Source organism: Anomaloglossus baeobatrachus, chromosome 5 (assembly GCF_048569485.1).
Source record: "Anomaloglossus baeobatrachus isolate aAnoBae1 chromosome 5, aAnoBae1.hap1, whole genome shotgun sequence".
NCBI lineage: Eukaryota > Metazoa > Chordata > Amphibia > Anura > Aromobatidae > Anomaloglossus > Anomaloglossus baeobatrachus.
This window is the reverse complement of record NC_134357.1, coordinates 558,545,136-558,566,658: the sequence shown is the minus strand read 5'-3', so window position 1 is coordinate 558,566,658 and position 21,523 is coordinate 558,545,136. Positions and strand designations below refer to the sequence as shown.

At 45.2% G+C, this 21,523-nt stretch overlaps 1 protein-coding gene and 1 long non-coding RNA gene across 2 annotated transcripts in view; one reads left to right on the top strand and one right to left on the bottom strand.

Moving 5' to 3' along the window:
• The window catches only part of LOC142312356 (uncharacterized), a 141,096-nt gene that overhangs the window by 15,000 nt on the left and 104,573 nt on the right, over positions 1-21,523 (bottom strand). The window lies entirely within an intron of this gene.
• LOC142312345 (uncharacterized) overlaps positions 1-21,523 on the top strand; it is a 180,173-nt gene that overhangs the window by 74,093 nt on the left and 84,557 nt on the right. The window contains 1 exon segment of the mRNA XM_075351282.1: positions 17,179-17,191. Coding sequence (XP_075207397.1) covers positions 17,179-17,191 — 13 coding nt within the window.

The window sequence follows — 21,523 nt, the reverse complement described above, 5'->3', positions numbered from 1 at the left end:
TTATCATGGCTGGGTTTCAAATTTGGGGGGACAGCATAGTGTTTTATTTTTTAGTTATTTATTTTAGTTAAATCATTAAAAAACATCATGGGATCCCTCTTATTTTGATACAGAGCCAAGATAAGCGCACAGCTGGGGGCTGCAACCTGTAGCTATAGGCTTTATCAGTGCTGGGTATTATAATATGGGAGGACCATAATGCAATTTTTTAATTTATTTTTTACTGTACGATAGACCTGCAGATCAGGTCTGTGATTGGTTGTAGTCAGTTGCGCCCCCAGTCTGTGTGACAGCGTCTGACTGCAACCAATCACAGACTCCAGTGGGGGGGAGAAGTGAATATGCATGAGGCTAGTGAGCAGCACAGGAAGTAGTAGGGGCCGTGAGAGTAGGTACGGTTGAACCTAGAATGTATGAGTTCCTTCCAAGTTAGTGGGCATGACCAGCTGGGTTAGTAGACGTGACCAGTTTGATTAGTGAGCTTGGCGATGTTTTCTCCCTTCCACTACAATCCTACTTCACCCCCCGGCCCTCGTGTGATGGGGGCCTGTTGAATGACGTCATACCTGGAAGGAGCCCATACATTCTAGCATCTACCGAGCAGGTACAGAGATAATGGAGACTGGTATAGGGCACATACATTACTTTTTTTTTTTAACTACCCGAGTGCTGAATCCTTGTCAATCCCGGCCCGGCCCAGCACTTGGGTACTTTTGAGGTATGCAGACTTCTTGTGTTGTTTGTTTTTGCTAAAGAGTAAGAGCTGGACATTAACCCGAGCGGGCAAATCCGCAGTACTGTATGGACTATTTGCTTCATGTTTTCACCTTGTGCCACAAAAGACTGGTTTTGGTTTGGAATCCTGAGCAGTTTATGGAGTTTAAACAAACAAGCCAGGTTGTTTTACTGAAACCAATTCCTGTGCCTACCTCAATATGCAACCAAGTGAGTAGAAACCCACAGAGCATGGATGACTGCTGCTAGGAAACTGCATGTCCTGGGTGAAGGCGGTCAAAAGTGTGGAACTGCGGTCAAATTGAGGAGGTGGTCAAACAATTGGTCCTGCAGCAACAGGCACAGCAGGAGACCCACAGGCTCCTTATCAAACAGAACTAGCAACATCAACAGCAGCTGCAGCAATAGTAGCAGCAGGTGCTTCAGTAGCACATGGAACGACTAGCAGAGGCAGTCTGTAACAGGACAACTGCTCTACCCCCAGGTCAAAGTGATGATTCACAAGTGCTTTAGACTTTATGTAGAGACTTGCAAAAGATGACCCTGTGTGATGATGTTGAGGCATTCTTGACCAACCCCGAGTTAGCCCCCCCTTATTAAGAATTTGGGTAAAAAATGATTCCATTCGTTAGATCTTTGTTAGATCCGGTTTGATCAACCAAAACTAACGTTAGATCTCCTCTACAAAATTAGATATTTACGATCTTTTTCAGGGGGGGCTAACCCGTAGTTAGCCCCCCCTCTTTTGAAATTGGCCGTTTTTTGGATGGATTCTGATAGATATTCGTTAGATCCGGTTTGATCAGCAAAAATTAACGTTAGATCTCCTTTCGTTCCCGAGATATTGGGGGTGTCAGGTGGGGGGTTAGCTACGGGTTAGCCCCCCCTCTTTTGAAATTGGCCGTTTTTTGGATGGATTCTGATAGATATTCGTTAGATCCGGTTTGATCAGCAAAAATTAACGTTAGATCTCCTTTCGTTCCCGAGATATTGGGGGTGTCAGGTAGGGGGTTAGCTACGGGTTAGCCCCCCCTCTTTTGAAATTGGCCGTTTTTTGGATGGATTCTGATAGATATTCGTTAGATCCGGTTTGATCAGCAAAAATTAACGTTAGATCTCCTTTCGTTCCCGAGATATTGGGGGTGTCAGGTGGGGGGTTAGCTACGGGTTAGCCCCCCCTCTTTTGAAATTGGCCGTTTTTTGGATGGATTCTGATAGATATTCGTTAGATCCGGTTTGATCAGCAAAAATTAACGTTAGATCTCCTTTCGTTCCCGAGATATTGGGGGTGTCAGGTGGGGGGTTAGCTACGGGTTAGCCCCCCCTCTTTTGAAATTGGCCGTTTTTTGGATGGATTCTGATAGATATTCGTTAGATCCGGTTTGATCAGCAAAAATTAACGTTAGATCTCCTTTCGTTCCCGAGATATTGGGGGTGTCAGGTGGGGGGTTAGCTACGGGTTAGCCCCCCCTCTTTTGAAATTGGCCGTTTTTTGGATGGATTCTGATAGATATTCGTTAGATCCGGTTTGATCAGCAAAAATTAACGTTAGATCTCCTTTCGTTCCCGAGATATTGGGGGTGTCAGGTAGGGGGTTAGCTACGGGTTAGCCCCCCCTCTTTTGAAATTGGCCGTTTTTTGGATGGATTCTGATAGATATTCGTTAGATCCGGTTTGATCAGCAAAAATTAACGTTAGATCTCCTTTCGTTCCCGAGATATTGGGGGTGTCAGGTGGGGGGTTAGCTACGGGTTAGCCCCCCCTCTTTTGAAATTGGCCGTTTTTTGGATGGATTCTGATAGATATTCGTTAGATCCGGTTTGATCAGCAAAAATTAACGTTAGATCTCCTTTCGTTCCCGAGATATTGGGGGTGTCAGGTGGGGGGTTAGCTACGGGTTAGCCCCCCCTCTTTTGAAATTGGCCGTTTTTTGGATGGATTCTGATAGATATTCGTTAGATCCGGTTTGATCAGCAAAAATTAACGTTAGATCTCCTTTCGTTCCCGAGATATTGGGGGTGTCAGGTAGGGGGTTAGCTACGGGTTAGCCCCCCCTCTTTTGAAATTGGCCGTTTTTTGGATGGATTCTGATAGATATTCGTTAGATCCGGTTTGATCAGCAAAAATTAACGTTAGATCTCCTTTCGTTCCCGAGATATTGGGGGTGTCAGGTGGGGGGTTAGCTACGGGTTAGCCCCCCCTCTTTTGAAATTGGCCGTTTTTTGGATGGATTCTGATAGATATTCGTTAGATCCGGTTTGATCAGCAAAAATTAACGTTAGATCTCCTTTCGTTCCCGAGATATTGGGGGTGTCAGGTGGGGGGTTAGCTACGGGTTAGCCCCCCCTCTTTTGAAATTGGCCGTTTTTTGGATGGATTCTGATAGATATTCGTTAGATCCGGTTTGATCAGCAAAAATTAACGTTAGATCTCCTTTCGTTCCCGAGATATTGGGGGTGTCAGGTAGGGGGTTAGCTACGGGTTAGCCCCCCCTCTTTTGAAATTGGCCGTTTTTTGGATGGATTCTGATAGATATTCGTTAGATCCGGTTTGATCAGCAAAAATTAACGTTAGATCTCCTTTCGTTCCCGAGATATTGGGGGTGTCAGGTGGGGGGTTAGCTACGGGTTAGCCCCCCCTCTTTTGAAATTGGCCGTTTTTTGGATGGATTCTGATAGATATTCGTTAGATCCGGTTTGATCAGCAAAAATTAACGTTAGATCTCCTTTCGTTCCCGAGATATTGGGGGTGTCAGGTGGGGGGTTAGCTACGGGTTAGCCCCCCCTCTTTTGAAATTGGCCGTTTTTTGGATGGATTCTGATAGATATTCGTTAGATCCGGTTTGATCAGCAAAAATTAACGTTAGATCTCCTTTCGTTCCCGAGATATTGGGGGTGTCAGGTGGGGGGTTAGCTACGGGTTAGCCCCCCCTCTTTTGAAATTGGCCGTTTTTTGGATGGATTCTGATAGATATTCGTTAGATCCGGTTTGATCAGCAAAAATTAACGTTAGATCTCCTTTCGTTCCCGAGATATTGGGGGTGTCAGGTAGGGGGTTAGCTACGGGTTAGCCCCCCCTCTTTTGAAATTGGCCGTTTTTTGGATGGATTCTGATAGATATTCGTTAGATCCGGTTTGATCAGCAAAAATTAACGTTAGATCTCCTTTCGTTCCCGAGATATTGGGGGTGTCAGGTGGGGGGTTAGCTACGGGTTAGCCCCCCCTCTTTTGAAATTGGCCGTTTTTTGGATGGATTCTGATAGATATTCGTTAGATCCGGTTTGATCAGCAAAAATTAACGTTAGATCTCCTTTCGTTCCCGAGATATTGGGGGTGTCAGGTAGGGGGTTAGCTACGGGTTAGCCCCCCCTCTTTTGAAATTGGCCGTTTTTTGGATGGATTCTGATAGATATTCGTTAGATCCGGTTTGATCAGCAAAAATTAACGTTAGATCTCCTTTCGTTCCCGAGATATTGGGGGTGTCAGGTGGGGGGTTAGCTACGGGTTAGCCCCCCCTCTTTTGAAATTGGCCGTTTTTTGGATGGATTCTGATAGATATTCGTTAGATCCGGTTTGATCAGCAAAAATTAACGTTAGATCTCCTTTCGTTCCCGAGATATTGGGGGTTCAGGTGGGGGGTTAGCTACGGGTTAGCCCCCCCTCTTTTGAAATTGGCCATTTTTTGGATGGATTCTGATAGATATTCGTTAGATCCGGTTTGATCAGCAAAAATTAACGTTAGATCTCCTTTCGTTCCCGAGATATTGGGGGTGTCAGGTGGGGGGTTAGCTACGGGTTAGCCCCCCCTCTTTTGAAATTGGCCGTTTTTTGGATGGATTCTGATAGATATTCGTTAGATCCGGTTTGATCAGCAAAAATTAACGTTAGATCTCCTTTCGTTCCCGAGATATTGGGGGTGTCAGGTGGGGGGTTAGCTACGGGTTAGCCCCCCCTCTTTTGAAATTGGCCGTTTTTTGGATGGATTCTGATAGATATTCGTTAGATCCGGTTTGATCAGCAAAAATTAACGTTAGATCTCCTTTCGTTCCCGAGATATTGGGGGTGTCAGGTGGGGGGTTAGCTACGGGTTAGCCCCCCCTCTTTTGAAATTGGCCGTTTTTTGGATGGATTCTGATAGATATTCGTTAGATCCGGTTTGATCAGCAAAAATTAACGTTAGATCTCCTTTCGTTCCCGAGATATTGGGGGTGTCAGGTGGGGGGTTAGCTACGGGTTAGCCCCCCCTCTTTTGAAATTGGCCGTTTTTTGGATGGATTCTGATAGATATTCGTTAGATCCGGTTTGATCAGCAAAAATTAACGTTAGATCTCCTTTCGTTCCCGAGATATTGGGGGTGTCAGGTGGGGGGTTAGCTACGGGTTAGCCCCCCCTCTTTTGAAATTGGCCGTTTTTTGGATGGATTCTGATAGATATTCGTTAGATCCGGTTTGATCAGCAAAAATTAACGTTAGATCTCCTTTCGTTCCCGAGATATTGGGGGTTCAGGTGGGGGGTTAGCTACGGGTTAGCCCCCCCTCTTTTGAAATTGGCCATTTTTTGGATGGATTCTGATAGATATTCGTTAGATCCGGTTTGATCAGCAAAAATTAACGTTAGATCTCCTTTCGTTCCCGAGATATTGGGGGTGTCAGGTGGGGGGTTAGCTACGGGTTAGCCCCCCCTCTTTTGAAATTGGCCGTTTTTTGGATGGATTCTGATAGATATTCGTTAGATCCGGTTTGATCAGCAAAAATTAACGTTAGATCTCCTTTCGTTCCCGAGATATTGGGGGTGTCAGGTGGGGGGTTAGCTACGGGTTAGCCCCCCCTCTTTTGAAATTGGCCGTTTTTTGGATGGATTCTGATAGATATTCGTTAGATCCGGTTTGATCAGCAAAAATTAACGTTAGATCTCCTTTCGTTCCCGAGATATTGGGGGTGTCAGGTGGGGGGTTAGCTACGGGTTAGCCCCCCCCTTTTGAAATTGGCCGTTTTTTTGGATGGATTCTGATAGATATTCGTTAGATCCGTTTGAGCAACGGTCCTGGGGTGTAGATGGAGAAGAGGAGGGGTCCAAGGACAGAGCATTGGGGGACACCAACAGAGAGAGTGAAGTGAGGAGGTGGCGAGTGAGTTGGACAATCTAAAAGTTCGGTCAGTGAGTCATTCTCGTCCCCCGTGATGCCTACAGGCCCTCCTCTTCACAATCATCGCAGCACACTGCTCCCCTTCCCCCGCCACGACATATCGCCAATGAAGTCCTGATGCTGCCCACAATTCGCCCACGCCGAAGTCGCCGCTGCTCAAACGGATCTAGCGAATATCTGAATCCTTAAAAAAAAAAGGCACATTTCAAAGTGGGGGGGCTTGTTTTTTGCATAGCAAGTTGTATTTTTCCTTTGCACCACTTTGGGTGCATATAATGTTTTGTATAACTTTTATTTATTTTCAGGAGAGGGAAAATTAAAAAAAAATTAATTACGGTAATGTTTTTGAGTTTTATTATTAGTTAATTTTCTGTGCGGTAAAAGTAACAGAATACCTTTATTCTCCGGGTCAGGTCGGACGCACCGATACAAAATTTATGACTTTTTTTTACTACTTTTAAAAAGTAAAACTTTTTTTAAATAATGAGAGAGGATTTTGCCTCGCCGCATGTGCAGCCCCGTAGCGCTTTTATTTTTCTGACTACGGAGCAGTGGGATGCCTCATTTTTTGCTGGAAGAGTTGTAGTTTTTATTCGGACCATTTTGGGGCATATTCGATTTTTTTATCGCGTTTTATGACTTCTTTTTGTGACACAAACAGTGAAACAAATAGAAATTCTGGCTTTTTTTATTTTTTTATAACGTTTACCCTGTGGAATAAATACTAAACTATTTAATTTTTGGAGGTTGGGATCCCAGCTGATGGTAGGACAGCTGGGATCTCACGATTGCTGACAGGGCTAGCCGAGGCTGCCATTCCCCCGCCCGACGTGAGAACTATGGCAGAGGAATAAGGCCCGGCTAACTCCGTCGTCAAAAATCAATGATCGGTCGTCAAGGGGTTAAAAATTCCTGTACACAGACTCTCATTTTTAGGTCCCATTTTTAATCAATTTAATTATCAAAACAATAAATCTTACTTATTAGTACAGTGAAAAACACAAGTAACAGTAATACCTTCCAGAAATAGAGATTTAACAATGGAAACCTGAACGTTTAGGACGCAAAATCCCTGGAATAGAAATAGGACACGTACATTGTAACATCTAGACGGAGGTCCTGAGTTATCGGTGTTTGACTTATACAAAAAAGAGAGAAAATTACTAATGTGACTAGATATAAATGTATTGAAATGTTTAATATCATAGAATACCAATAATAATTTACAAAAAATATTCACGAAAGATGAAGGCTGTATCTAAAAAATAGGAGGACTGAAAACTCCCATGAGTGCCAAGCAACTCAAACAAAAGAAAGAAGAACAGTAACACCCCAACACCGATCAGTAAGACCCCAACACCGATCAGTAAGACCCCAACACCGATCAGTAAGACCCCAACACCGATCAGTAAGACCCCAACACCGATCAGTAAGACCCCAACACCAATCAGTAACACCCCAACACCAATCAGTAAGACCCCAACACCGATCAGTAAGACCCCAACACCGATCAGTAAGACCCCAACACCGATCAGTAAGACCCCAACACCGATCAGTAAGACCCCAACACCAATCAGTAACACCCCAACATCGATCAGTAACACCCCAACACCGATCAGTAACACCCCAACACCGATCAGTAAGACCCCAACACCAATCAGTAAGACCCCAACACCAATCAGTAAGACCCCAACACCGATCAGTAACACCCCAACACCGATCAGTAACACCCCAACACCGATCAGTAACACCCCAACACCAATCAGTAACACCCCAACACCAATCAGTAACACCCCAACACCCATCAGTAACACCCCAACACCAATCAGTAACACCCCAACACCAATCAGTAACACCCCAACACCGATCAGTAACACCCCAACACCGATCAGTAACACCCCAACACCGATCAGTAACACCCCAACACCAATCAGTAACACCCCAACACCGATCAGTAACACCCCAACACCGGTGTAACACTCAACCATAAAACCCAACACTGGGGTGTTACTGTTCTTCTTTCCTTTGTTTGAGTTACTTTGCACTCATGGGAATTTTCAGTCTTTCTATTCTTTAGATACAGCCTTCATCTTTCGTGAATATTTATTGTAAATTATTATTTGTATTCTATGATATTAAACATATTTGAATAAATTAATCTCCATTTCCCTAGTTTTTCTCCACTCATACAAAAACCCTACTTATGAATGGAGGAACTGTCTTTGGATAGAATTGCGTGGCGGTCAGAGCGCTCCGAGGCTGGCTTAGCTGCTAGTAGATGCTGTAGCTGTGCTCAGCCTGTGAGGAGCTTGGCAAGCGCTGCTGTGTGTCACTGCCTCCTAAGCGTCCTGACCCAGACTGCAGATGTGGGATCAGTTTAGACAGCAGCAGCCCTCCTGTAGGTGAGTGGAGTGATGAGGGATCAGTTCAGACAGCAGCAGCCCTCCTGTAGGTGAGCGGAGTGATGAGGGATCAGTTCAGACAGCAGCAGCCCTCCTGAAGGTGAGCGGAGTGATGAGGGATCAGTTCAGACAGCAGCAGCCCTCCTGTAGGTGAGTGGAGTGATGAGGGATCAGTTCAGACAGCAGCAGCCCTCCTGTAGGTGAGCGGAGTGATGAGGGATCAGTTCAGACAGCAGCAGCCCTCCTGTAGGTGAGTGGAGTGATGAGGGATCAGTTCAGACAGCAGCAGCCCTCCTGTAGGTGAGTGGAGTGATGAGGGATCAGTTCAGACAGCAGCAGCCCTCCTGTAGGTGAGTGGAGTGATGAGGGATCAGTTCAGACAGCAGCAGCCCTCCTGTAGGTGAGCGGAGTGATGAGGGATCAGTTCAGACAGCAGCAGCCCTCCTGTAGGTGAGCGGAGTGATGAGGGATCAGTTCAGACAGCAGCAGCCCTCCTGTAGGTGAGCGGAGTGATGAGCTCCTGCTGCCATGTGAGTCATATTGCTGTGCAGCAGGTGGTGAGCAGTGGGACTCAAGACACACAGGAGAGCAAAACCAATGCAACATTACTGACTTTGGGGGCATTATTGCTTAAGATGGGGGTATGTGAGGGTTATTATTTGTATTACATCTATTGTCATTTCGAAATCCATGCACATTTAATTTTTTTTGTTTCTTCTTGGTTGGTATAGTGTGGCAGTGAAAGCCACTGAGATTTGCATACTAACCTGTACTGTATTTATATGCAGAGTCTATAGACTATTGTAAGTGCCTTCAAATTGCCCCTTACAATTGCCACAGATGTCCACTAGATTTCCTTTTCTTCCATGATCGGCGTGATATCACGGGCATGGCTAGCACTGCGGCCAAACTCCTGATAGAGCTAGCAGCCAGCCAAACAGCAACCAGCCAATTAAGAGCACGGTCACATTGCTCTCCCCTTTTCTCCCTAATGCCAGTGAGCCAGATTAAGCGGAAGAAATAAGAATCCAGTGGATGGTTGTCAGGATAACTTGGGGGCACATACAGAATCTGTAAACCCTGCATCTATATACAAGTAAATATATATGCCCCCTCCCTGCTGTAAAGAATAGCTAAACTTTCAAACCAGTTTAACTCTATTGGCTTCCCCACCCTCATTATAACTTACCTTAGTCCTGCCAGTTGTGTGCTCCTGGACTGTGGTATCACCCATGGTTCTTGCCTTTCACACCCGCTCTGTCTCCCTGACATCCACCCAACATTTTCTCTGGCAAGTGTTTACATGTGTACTTACCCAAGATGGCATCAGCCCCAATCGGAGACTTCCTTTCCTCTGAAATCTGATTAGCAATAAGGAAAGGAAGGCTCTGATCCCTTCTGGTGCAATCTTGGGTGACTACATACAGTATGTAGTCACCAGCAAGAGGAAATATCTGGTGGACATTGGGGAGACAGAGTGCGATGCAGCGGCCAGGAGCGCTGTACTGCTGCAGGACTAAGTAAAGTTATAACAACAATAACAAGGCCCAAGGAGACAATAGAGGTAAACTTGCTTAAGAGTTTAGCTACTCTTTACAGAGCGATTGTCTTTACTCATTTGTTATACCTGTAAACAGGAAAAACTACATTTTAACATATATTACAACTTCTGAATTCCCACATAGTTTGTTTGGGTCTACCGTTTTTACAAAGTAGCTCATGTCGTCATAAACTTCCCAACAACTGTCCTTTCTTCTACAATATGAAATGTAATGGTTTCCTTGAACATGCATTATAATGGCTCCTAATGTGTAACGTATATCTGATATGATCACTTGAGTGGGGAATTCAGAGATCCGTCGCTTTATCGGTAAACCAACACGTGGCTCTATTATAAGATGTGGTCCTGGTTTGTAGATAATTGTAGCACGTTCGCTGCAGTTGGGTGTACATGGTTTATTAATGAGCTTAGATGAAATTTGCATAGCACGCTCAAAACCATGTTTTACATCATTAGTGTTGATTGGCCAAAAGATATTGCATTGTTCTTTGTTGTTTTTACATGTCACATTTTGACATGTAGATATTTCTGTTAAACTGGGGATGTCTTTTAAAAACACTTCTACTGTATGGCCAATGTAATCTTCTGCATCCAAACTTGTAATTCCACCTAGAAGTGTGTAGCTTCTGTAATTTTCCAGTATCAACTGAGCTCTCTTTCTGTACATGTTTTGATTTGACCCAAATTCCACAAAATACTTAACAGCACCCAAAAATGGGTTTTCTGAGTTAGTTATGAAGTTTCTGTATGAGTCATAATCAACAAACATGGTTGACAAACTATGCAGCAGTGAGTCAAATGGGCAAGTATTATTGACCTTATAAACATTATTATTGATATTAATGGTGTTCAAGAGATTCCCATTGCGCAGGATACCTAAAGGTTTTCGTGTACAAGGATCATCAATTATTTGACATATATTTGGATACGGCGTTAAATATGTTGGTCTCTTCTTGAAAGGTATGTTCAGTGGGGAAAGTAAATCCTTGGACTTCAACGACTTGTTATCACCTTCATTTTGTGCTATGGGAGTATGTACAATTTTCAGTTGAGAGTTGGTTTTACCCCGCCAACATTCTTCTTCCCTAAGCTCTACCACACTCTGTTCTGTGTTCCTACTTTCAAAAACACTCGTGTCTTTCATAGATTGTTGAAGGGGCAGGAGAGTGTCTGTCAGCTTCTTTATGTGTTCACTAACCACTTCTTTTTCATGACTTTTTTCCTGCTGCCCATGTTTGTCTTTGGCAGATTCATCGATGACCTCTTCCTTTTCCAATGTTACTAAACTGCTACTTTCTGTTACATGTACAGCAGCTGCTATTTTTGAGCGCCCACACAGAGCACTTAAATGCAATGCAACAAATTTGTCAACTCGCATTGGAGTTTGAATATGCTGAAGAATGGAGTTCTTCAAAAGGCCAAAATCTCCCTCAACTGATGCAGAAGAGGCTGTTTTATTTGGTGATTGAAAAACTGGTTGCATCACAGATGTCCAAATAGGAAAATACTTCAGAAGGTGAAGTAGTTTATGAGAAAAATCTGGACAGAAGTAAGGGTTTGGCTGTTCCCCCTGTTCTAGACTTGCAGTTTCTGCTTCTTGCACAATGTCATTTAGCCAACCTGACAGTGGCTCACTATAGCTCTTTTCATTTTCATCACTCAGCATTTCAGTCTCCTGACAATTCTCCATATACTCATCAATAATTCTCAAATTCCCAGTCTCTATGCAATGGCAAAGGTATGCCTTTGATGATTTATATTTTGATGTTTCATGATCACTGACGTTACCTGTTGTCTCAGATACACAAAGAATAAAGGTACTGAGAACAAGCTGTTTAAGAATGTCAAATGATTCACACTTCACCAGAAGTCCAACACATCGTATATAGAACTTCCTCACAAGTTTTGCATTTTTTGGAAAGCACTTCCACCGACATACAGTTTTAATCAGGTGGGCAACATCTCCTCGTATATAGCATTTTGGTTTTTCACTTTTATTGCCAAGTAGGAGGAACAAGCAAGTCCTCAAGTATGTGTTAAGGCTACAGTCATTTAGAGCTCGTGACAATGCACCAAGTAATGCATGAGAAAAGTCGCAGACACATTCTTTAGGCAATGTCTGTACATCCTTTATCCATTTTTCCAGCCAAAATGTTATAGTTGGAGTATCTTGAGTTTCACTCAACATTTGAGATACACTCATTTGTGTATTCTCAAAGTTAATAACAATCTCATATAAAAAAATATGAGCAGACAATTTATTTTCTCGTTTTATTTTGAATACCAAACTCCCTGTGGCATCTACTTGAATGCGAGGGAAGCAATGCTTTGAACAATACTTCTTAAAAATATATATTTGTTCCTTTGACCAATAATGAACAAAAAAACCATCATATGAGATAGTATGGATATCTCCTGCATACTTATGAGTACTCTTCATCTGAGACAGTGATAAAACTGGATCTTTCAACTTTGGTGTACCAAACATCCTATCCATAGCTTCTTGCCTAGCATCTTGACAAATTCTTAGTGATGGTATGGTTGGTGGTTCCTTTTCTCCAAATGCTATTTCGGAATCAATTGTTTCTCGTCTCCAATTGTAGGGTAAAGTTTTTAACATTTCTTCTCCAAGTTTCCTTCTCTTCTCACCTCTCAACTGATTTTTTTTGGAATGTGGTATGGGTCTTGTGTCAGGTGCTCGAACATGAAGAATTAAAGGGTTTCCCAGATCAGGTTCTTCTTCTGCATAAATATGCACTGCTGCTTTGCACTCTGTGCAATGCCCATCTGCAGTTAAGAACTTTCTTGCTTTGTTTTCACCCACACAAACTTTGTTCCTCTTAAAGGAGAAGGCACATGGGAGTCCATGCTGTTTATAAAGAACCTCTGTGATAATAGAAGTCCATGCATGTTTTTTGAGCACCATGCGCCTCTTTTTGCTGTCACCCTCATTATAGAACACAGTTTTGGGCTTGATCTCTAAGTATTGGTTATAAGGGATTAATACATGCCATAGAAGTGTTGGTTCTTGTCCCTGTGTGCGCACAAAGCCACCCTCTGAAGAGTGTTCCTCTGGAGAGTTTTCATCAGATGTGCTTGTGTCAGGCCACAACTCATTCATTTCTGTATCTTTGGATTGAGGCAAGATGTTATGTTCCATACGTAAGTACATCTGCAAATCATACCTATTTTGAAATACATAGTCATGTATCTGTTTGGGTTTAAATATAGCCTTGGAAGTTTCTGATTCTTCCATCAAGGAGCTATATTTCTGCAAGGCGGGGTGAGAACATACTTCCCTCCAGATAAGATCAGAGGCTGACTTTAACTGTCCATTAGCATTGAAAATGCCAGGATAAGATTTTAATGTTTTTTTTAATGTCTGACTATCAATAGAGGGTTTTCGTGGCATCTAAAAACAAAAATAGGTAAACATTAGAATGGATAAGCTACTATGTTTTTTTCTTGTCACTAATCAGATCTTACAACCTATATGTCTAGTTTCAAATAAACATTACTGCATGTAACATGGAAAGTGATCCTCGCCGATACACCATGGACATCTCAGTGTTTTGGTTGGAATTTCATTGTAATTTGAACTGTCATTAAAAAATAGATTTTGTTTAACAGGTACCGCAACCTTTTTTTTAATTAATTTATGTTGTTTAAATTCTGTCATGCTGTGGCTGCTGGCCACAGCATGACAGTAACGTATGTGTGGCAGTGCGGCGTGACATCTGCTGGCCACAGCATGACAGTAACGTATGTGTGGCAGTGCGGCGTGACATCTGCTGGCCACAGCATGACCGTAACGTATGTGTGGCAGTGCGGCGTGACATCTGCTGGCCACAGCATGACAGTAACGTATGTGTGGCAGTGCGGCGTGACATCTGCTGGCCACAGCATGACCGTAACGTATGTGTGGCAGTGCGGCGTGACATCTGTTCCCCAACGCCACTTGGCACATTTTCCTATTGTGCACTTATGTGCTTAAGGGCTAGAACACACAAACGAGTTTTGACGGGCGAATTCGTCCATCAAAATTCGTTCTAAATTCGCCTGCAATGCTGCCCTATGGGGAAGCACACACGGACGAATTTAAGCGGGTGTCATACACGGCGATATCGTGTTCAATATCGCCGCTATTTGGTCATAGCGGCGATATTGCACAGCAATCACCGCGTGTGACATCCCGACGCCGACCGTCGCAAGGTTTCTGAAGTTCCCAAACCTTGCGAGTGGGGCAAACCGCCGCATCGCCACGTGTGACGCGGCGATGCGACGGCAGCAGAGACTCCTCTGAGCTATTCCTATGGAGCGGAAGCTCCCAGGAGTCTCCGCCCCCATCGCGTGACGTCACACGCACCGGTCCGCCTCCATCTTCTCACCATCGGCTTGCAAGGTGTCAGTGTGTGACACCTCGCAGCCGTCGGCGGGCCGATGCGCGGGGCCGCGGCATCGCCTGCGATGCTGCGGTCGCGTCGCTATGTGTGACGCCCACTTTAATTTTCGTCGGCGTCCAACTAGGCGCCGACGAGAATTATCAGTTGCATGCAGCTGATTTCTGAGTTCGCCCAGCGCTGTGAATCAAAGTTCCAGGAGGCTCAGAAACGGCGCCAGCAAAACGCCCGGCATGAGCGTCTGTGTTCATCCAGCGTACTCGCCGGGTGAGTACGCTGGAAGAACACATACGCTCGTGTGTTCGAGCCCTTAGGTGGGATTTAATTTCCTAAGGCTCCTTTCAGATTGCGTTTTTCCCTATGTCCACAGGTCCCGTCGGGGCATCCATCTGGACCGCCCCTCCCCCACTTTGCAAAGCGTGCTCCGGACGCATGCGCTCGACAGGGCCATTCACTGTTATGGAGCGCACTGCGTTACCGTGTGCTCTGTTTTGTGCCATTTTTTGCACATTTACGTTTCTGCAGACGGACACCCGAACGTAGTGAGCTCTCTACATCCACTCTCCTGCTGCCATCCATATCTGCATACATTGATCAGCAGATCCATACACACACTCATGCACAGATAAAGATAGGACAATTACACACAGTAGATCAGACCTTCCTGCATAGAAATATGCCATACATAGGAAATCAATACCTACCTTCACATTTAGTGAACACACTTGTACCAGAATGTGTTTCTCTGCTTGCTCTTATGACTGAAGTGAAAATGAACATCCAAAGAAAAGGTCACACACAGGGTCAGACAGAGGGTGGGATCAAAATCACTCAAAAGTTGATACATTGTGTTGATAAAACTACATGCACATGTAAAAGGAGCTAATGCTATGTCCACACTTTGCTTTTTACCTGCTTTTTTGCTGCTTTTTCAACTGCAGCGTTTAATGCCAAAATGGATGTGTTCTGCTTTTCAAGCAAAGTCTATGGGAATTTGGGTTTCTTGTGCACACTATGCAGTTCAAAAAGGTGCCTTTTTGTTGCAGAACTTTGTCAAAAACTCAGCTTTGCAGTGCAAAACCCAAATGGCAAAAACAACTGACATGTGAATTGTTTTTGCCATTTGGGTTTTGCACTGCAAAGCTGAGTTTTTGACCAAAGTTCTGCAACAAAAAGGCACCTTTTTGAACTGCATAGTGTGCACAAGAAACCAAAATTCCCATAGACTTTGCTGGAAAAGCAGGCAGATCTCACCAGCGACCAGTGACCAGCCCCCAGCCAGCAGCGACGTGCAAGCGACGCTGCGCTTGCACGGAGCCGGCGTCTGGAAGCTGCGGACACTGGTAACTAAGGTAAACATCGGGTATGGTTACCCGATGTTTACCTTAGTTACCAGCGCACACCGCTTAGGCTGCTTTCACACATCCGGATTTTTGCTCTGCGGCACAATACGGCGTTCTGCAGAAAACGCCGGTTGCGTTTTTTTTTGCCTAGACTTACATTAGTGCCGTATTGTGCCGCAGGGGCTTGCGTTCGGTCCGGTTTTGGCCGCATGGGGCAGATTTAGCCGATGCCGCGGCCGGATCGAACGTTCCCTGCAACGTTTTTTGCTCCGGCAAAAAACACCGCATCGCGCCGCATCCGGCCGCTGCGGCGCATTTTTCAATGCATACCTATGGAGGCCGGATGCAGTGCGATGTGGAAAAAACCGCATCCGGTCGCCGCATGCGTTTTTTTTCCACTGCGCATGCTCAGTAGCATGCCGCAACCGGAAAAAAACGGACGGGCCGCATGTAAAAACTTATACAAAGGATGCGGTGTTTTCGCCGCATCCGTTGCATAGTTTTCACAGCCGTATTGAGCCGCAGGGCTCAAACCGGATGTGTGAAAGTAGCCTTAGCTTAGTGTGTGTAGGGAGCAGGAGCCGGCACCGGCAGTGTGAGAGCTGCGGAGGCTGGTAACGAAGTTAATATATCGGGTAACCACCTTGGTTACCCGATGTTTACCTTGGTTACAGCTTACCGCAGGCTGTCAGACGCCGGCTCCTGCTCCCTGAACATTCAGGATTGTTGCTCTCTCGCTGTCACACACAGCGATGTGCGCTTATCAGCGGGAGAGCAACAATAAAAAAACGAACCAGCACTGTGTGTAACGAGCAGCGATCTCACAGCAGGGGCCAGATCCAGTGTCACACACAGCGAGATCGCTAATGAGGTCACAAAAACCGTGACTCAGCAGCGATCTCAGTAGCGATCTCGCTCTGTGTGAAGCACCCCTAAACAACTTACCAGCAATCCCAACAACGATACAACCTGATAGGGATCGCTGGTAAGTTGCTAGGAGGTTGCTGGTGAGATGTCACACAGTCAGACCTAAGCGACGCTTCAGTGATCCCACCAGCAACCTGACCTGGCAGGGATCGCTGGAGCATCGCTACATGGGTTGCTGGTGAGCTGCCATACAGGCAGATCTCACCAGCAAGTGACCAGCCCCCAGCCAGCAGCGACGTGGAAGCGATGCTGCGCTTGGTAACTAAGGTAAATATCGGGTAACTAACCCGATATTTACCTTGGTTACCAGCGCACACCGCTTAGCGCTGGCTCCCTGCACACCTAGCCACAGTACACATCGGGTTAATTACTTGATGTGTACTCCAGCTACGTGTGCAGGGAGCAGGAGCCGGCACTGACAGTGTGAGAGCTGCGGATGCTGGTAACGAAGGTAAATATCAGGTAACCAAGGGAAGTGCTTCTTGGTTACCCGATGTTTACCATGGTTACCAGCGTCCGCAGAAGCCGGCTCCTGCTCACTGCACATTCAGTTGTTGCTCTGTCGCTGTCACACACATTTTGAGTATGAAGGGCTGGAGAAAACGGGTTTATTGCCGCGCTAAAAACCACGAGCATGTATAAGTCAAATTATTCTCTTTATTTAGATCATTCCTACGCGTTTCCGAGGCTCATCTGCCTCCTTCCTCAGGGAAAAAGAATCTTACAGACAGAGAGGATTTATCCTTATGAAGCAGCAAACAGAGAAAAAAAAATAAATAAATAAAAATAAAAAAAAAATAAAAAATGTAGTCACATTTCATACTCAAAATCTGCTCTATAACGGGGCCGCTGCAGAACCACCCAAGCGCTCATCCATGCTAACAAAGGGGTTGTGACTGGCACAACCCGGCCAGGTGAGTGCACTGTTTTTATCCTCTTTCACTCTGTAAACCGGGTAAAACCCTATTGCGCCTTTCTTGTCTCCCCCATTACAGCGCTGTCACACACAGTGATGAGCGCTTCACAGCGGGAGAGCAACAACTAAAAAATGGTCCAGGACATTCAGCAACAACCAGCGACCTCACAGCAGGGGCCAGGTTGTTGTTGGATGTCACACACAGCAACATCGCTAGCAAGTTGTGCCTAAGCAGCGAGGTTGCTAGCGATGTTGCTTAGTGTGACGTGGCCTTTAGGCTAAGTTCACACTGCTTAAATATGACACCTGTTTTGTCTGAACCGGAATTAAACTCTGAATGTGGTAGTGCAGGGGTTCCTTGGTGTCTCCTGCTGGCGGGGTCTCCCCTCCAGTGTCCTATGCCGGGGAAATGCCAGGGAACCACAGACAAACCCTGCAGTACAAGACCCACAGGTAGCCGACAGCAAGGGAGGCCATGAGTACCCGTGCTGCTGCAGCGAAGCGGGAGGACGATGTGCAGGGGAGCACTGCTCACCGGCATCCCTCTGTTGTGGTGCTGTAAGGATTCCCTGAGCTTTCCCGCTGGCAGGGTGACATCACCCCACCAGAGTTCTGCAGCCTGGGGAAATCCCAGGGAAACCCCTTCAGCACCATACATCACATGCTCACATTGGATTACAGAACAGGTACTACCAGGGGTCAAGTTCTGGGAAAAAAATGTGGGAACTCACCGAAGATTTCCTACTTGCCCCCACTCTGATCAGAGTTACACTAACATCGTAATGAAATAATACTGCCATACTGTGACTGAATAAACCGCATGCAAAGACCAATATTACCCCTATACAGTGACCATAGATAAGCAGAAACTAGCTACACGGCGCTCTGCAGACCGCAGTAGTGATTATGTTACCTTTAGTCCTCTTTCACATGATCATATGTGTATTGTGCGCATTAAAAATGCAGCGATGTCACTGCGTATTTACCGTCGTATTTCACGCAGCCTAGTGATTTGTATTAATTGGGCTACGAAATATGCTACAAAATAGAACATGCCGTATTTGTTTTTCACACATTTAACGCATATGAGAATAAACCCATCGGTTTCAATGGGTATATTTCATCGTGAAATACACATGCGTGAAAAACACAGCGTATTACACGACAAAAATAAGATCATGTGAAAGAGGCCTTATATCCCTCCAATGGTCACATGCAACGTTTGCTGTTACTGGGGTCATTTGCTCTTCCTATTTCTAGTCCAGACCGCCACAATGATTTTTCCCAGCCTCTACTTGTCTCTGTAGTATTTTGCATTCAGACAGCTACGGGTTAGACCCCCCCAGAAAAAGAGCGTAAATATCTCGGGAACGAAAGGAGATCTAACGTTAATTTTTGCTGATCAAACCGGATCTAACGAATATCTATCAGAATCCATCCAAAAAACGGCCAATTTCAAAAGAGGGGGGGCTAACCCGTAGCTAACCCCCCACCTGACACCCCCAATATCTCGGGAACGAAAGGAGATCTAACGTTAATTTTTGCTGATCAAACCGGATCTAACGAATATCTATCAGAATCCATCCAAAAAACGGCCAATTTCAAAAGAGGGGGGGCTAACCCGTAGCTAACCCCCCACCTGACACCCCCAATATCTCGGGAACGAAAGGAGATCTAACGTTAATTTTTGCTGATCAAACCGGATCTAACGAATATCTATCAGAATCCATCCAAAAAACGGCCAATTTCAAAAGAGGGGGGGCTAACCCGTAGCTAACCCCCCACCTGACACCCCCAATATCTCGGGAACGAAAGGAGATCTAACGTTAATTTTTGCTGATCAAACCGGATCTAACGAATATCTATCAGAATCCATCCAAAAAACGGCCAATTTCAAAAGAGGGGGGGCTAACCCGTAGCTAACCCCCCACCTGACACCCCCAATATCTCGGGAACGAAAGGAGATCTAACGTTAATTTTTGCTGATCAAACCGGATCTAACGAATATCTATCAGAATCCATCCAAAAAACGGCCAATTTCAAAAGAGGGGGGGCTAACCCGTAGCTAACCCCCCACCTGACACCCCCAATATCTCGGGAACGAAAGGAGATCTAACGTTAATTTTTGCTGATCAAACCGGATCTAACGAATATCTATCAGAATCCATCCAAAAAACGGCCAATTTCAAAAGAGGGGGGGCTAACCCGTAGCTAACCCCCCACCTGACACCCCCAATATCTCGGGAACGAAAGGAGATCTAACGTTAATTTTTGCTGATCAAACCGGATCTAACGAATATCTATCAGAATCCATCCAAAAAACGGCCAATTTCAAAAGAGGGGGGGCTAACCCGTAGCTAACCCCCCACCTGACACCCCCAATATCTCGGGAACGAAAGGAGATCTAACGTTAATTTTTGCTGATCAAACCGGATCTAACGAATATCTATCAGAATCCATCCAAAAAACGGCCAATTTCAAAAGAGGGGGGGCTAACCCGTAGCTAACCCCCCACCTGACACCCCCAATATCTCGGGAACGAAAGGAGATCTAACGTTAATTTTTGCTGATCAAACCGGATCTAACGAATATCTATCAGAATCCATCCAAAAAACGGCCAATTTCAAAAGAGGGGGGGCTAACCCGTAGCTAACCCCCCACCTGACACCCCCAATATCTCGGGAACGAAAGGAGATCTAACGTTAATTTTTGCTGATCAAACCGGATCTAACGAATATCTATCAGAATCCATCCAAAAAACGGCCAATTTCAAAAGAGGGGGGGCTAACCCGTAGCTAACCCCCCACCTGACACCCCCAATATCTCGGGAACGAAAGGAGATCTAACGTTAATTTTTGCTGATCAAACCGGATCTAACGAATATCTATCAGAATCCATCCAAAAAACGGCCAATTTCAAAAGAGGGGGGGCTAACCCGTAGCTAACCCCCCACCTGACACCCCCAATATCTCGGGAACGAAAGGAGATCTAACGTTAATTTTTGCTGATCAAACCGGATCTAACGAATATCTATCAGAATCCATCCAAAAAACGGCCAATTTCAAAAGAGGGGGGGCTAACCCGTAGCTAACCCCCCACCTGACACCCCCAATATCTCGGGAACGAAAGGAGATCTAACGTTAATTTTTGCTGATCAAACCGGATCTAACGAATATCTATCAGAATCCATCCAAAAAACGGCCAATTTCAAAAGAGGGGGGGCTAACCCGTAGCTAACCCCCCACCTGACACCCCCAATATCTCGGGAACGAAAGGAGATCTAACGTTAATTTTTGCTGATCAAACCGGATCTAACGAATATCTATCAGAATCCATCCAAAAAACGGCCAATTTCAAAAGAGGGGGGGCTAACCCGTAGCTAACCCCCCACCTGACACCCCCAATATCTCGGGAACGAAAGGAGATCTAACGTTAATTTTTGCTGATCAAACCGGATCTAACGAATATCTATCAGAATCCATCCAAAAAACGGCCAATTTCAAAAGAGGGGGGGCTAACCCGTAGCTAACCCCCCACCTGACACCCCCAATATCTCGGGAACGAAAGGAGATCTAACGTTAATTTTTGCTGATCAAACCGGATCTAACGAATATCTATCAGAATCCATCCAAAAAACGGCCAATTTCAAAAGAGGGGGGGCTAGCTACGGGTTAGCCCCCCCTGAAAAAGATCGTAAATATCTAATTTTGTAGAGGAGATCTAACGTTAGTTTTGGTTGATCAAACCGGATCTAACAAAGATCTAACGAATGGAATCATTTTTTACCCAAATTCTTAATAAGGGGGGGCTAACTCGGGGTTGGTCATTCTTGGCGGTGTTCGAAAGGTTTGCTGATTGGGAGAAACTCACAGCTGTCTCTTCAGGGAGGAAGGAGAAGAACTTGTCTCCTTCCTCCCTGAAGAGACAATTTGCATATTTCCCAGATGAGCATTGAAGCTATAAGTCTCCTCACTTGCATGCCAGATTGGTGTGTCAGACTCCACAAGGAGAAAAGTTTCCCCATTGACCCACTCTAAGCTTCTTATACAGCCAGATCAGATCTCATACTTTGCATTGAGGAGGGGCAATCACCC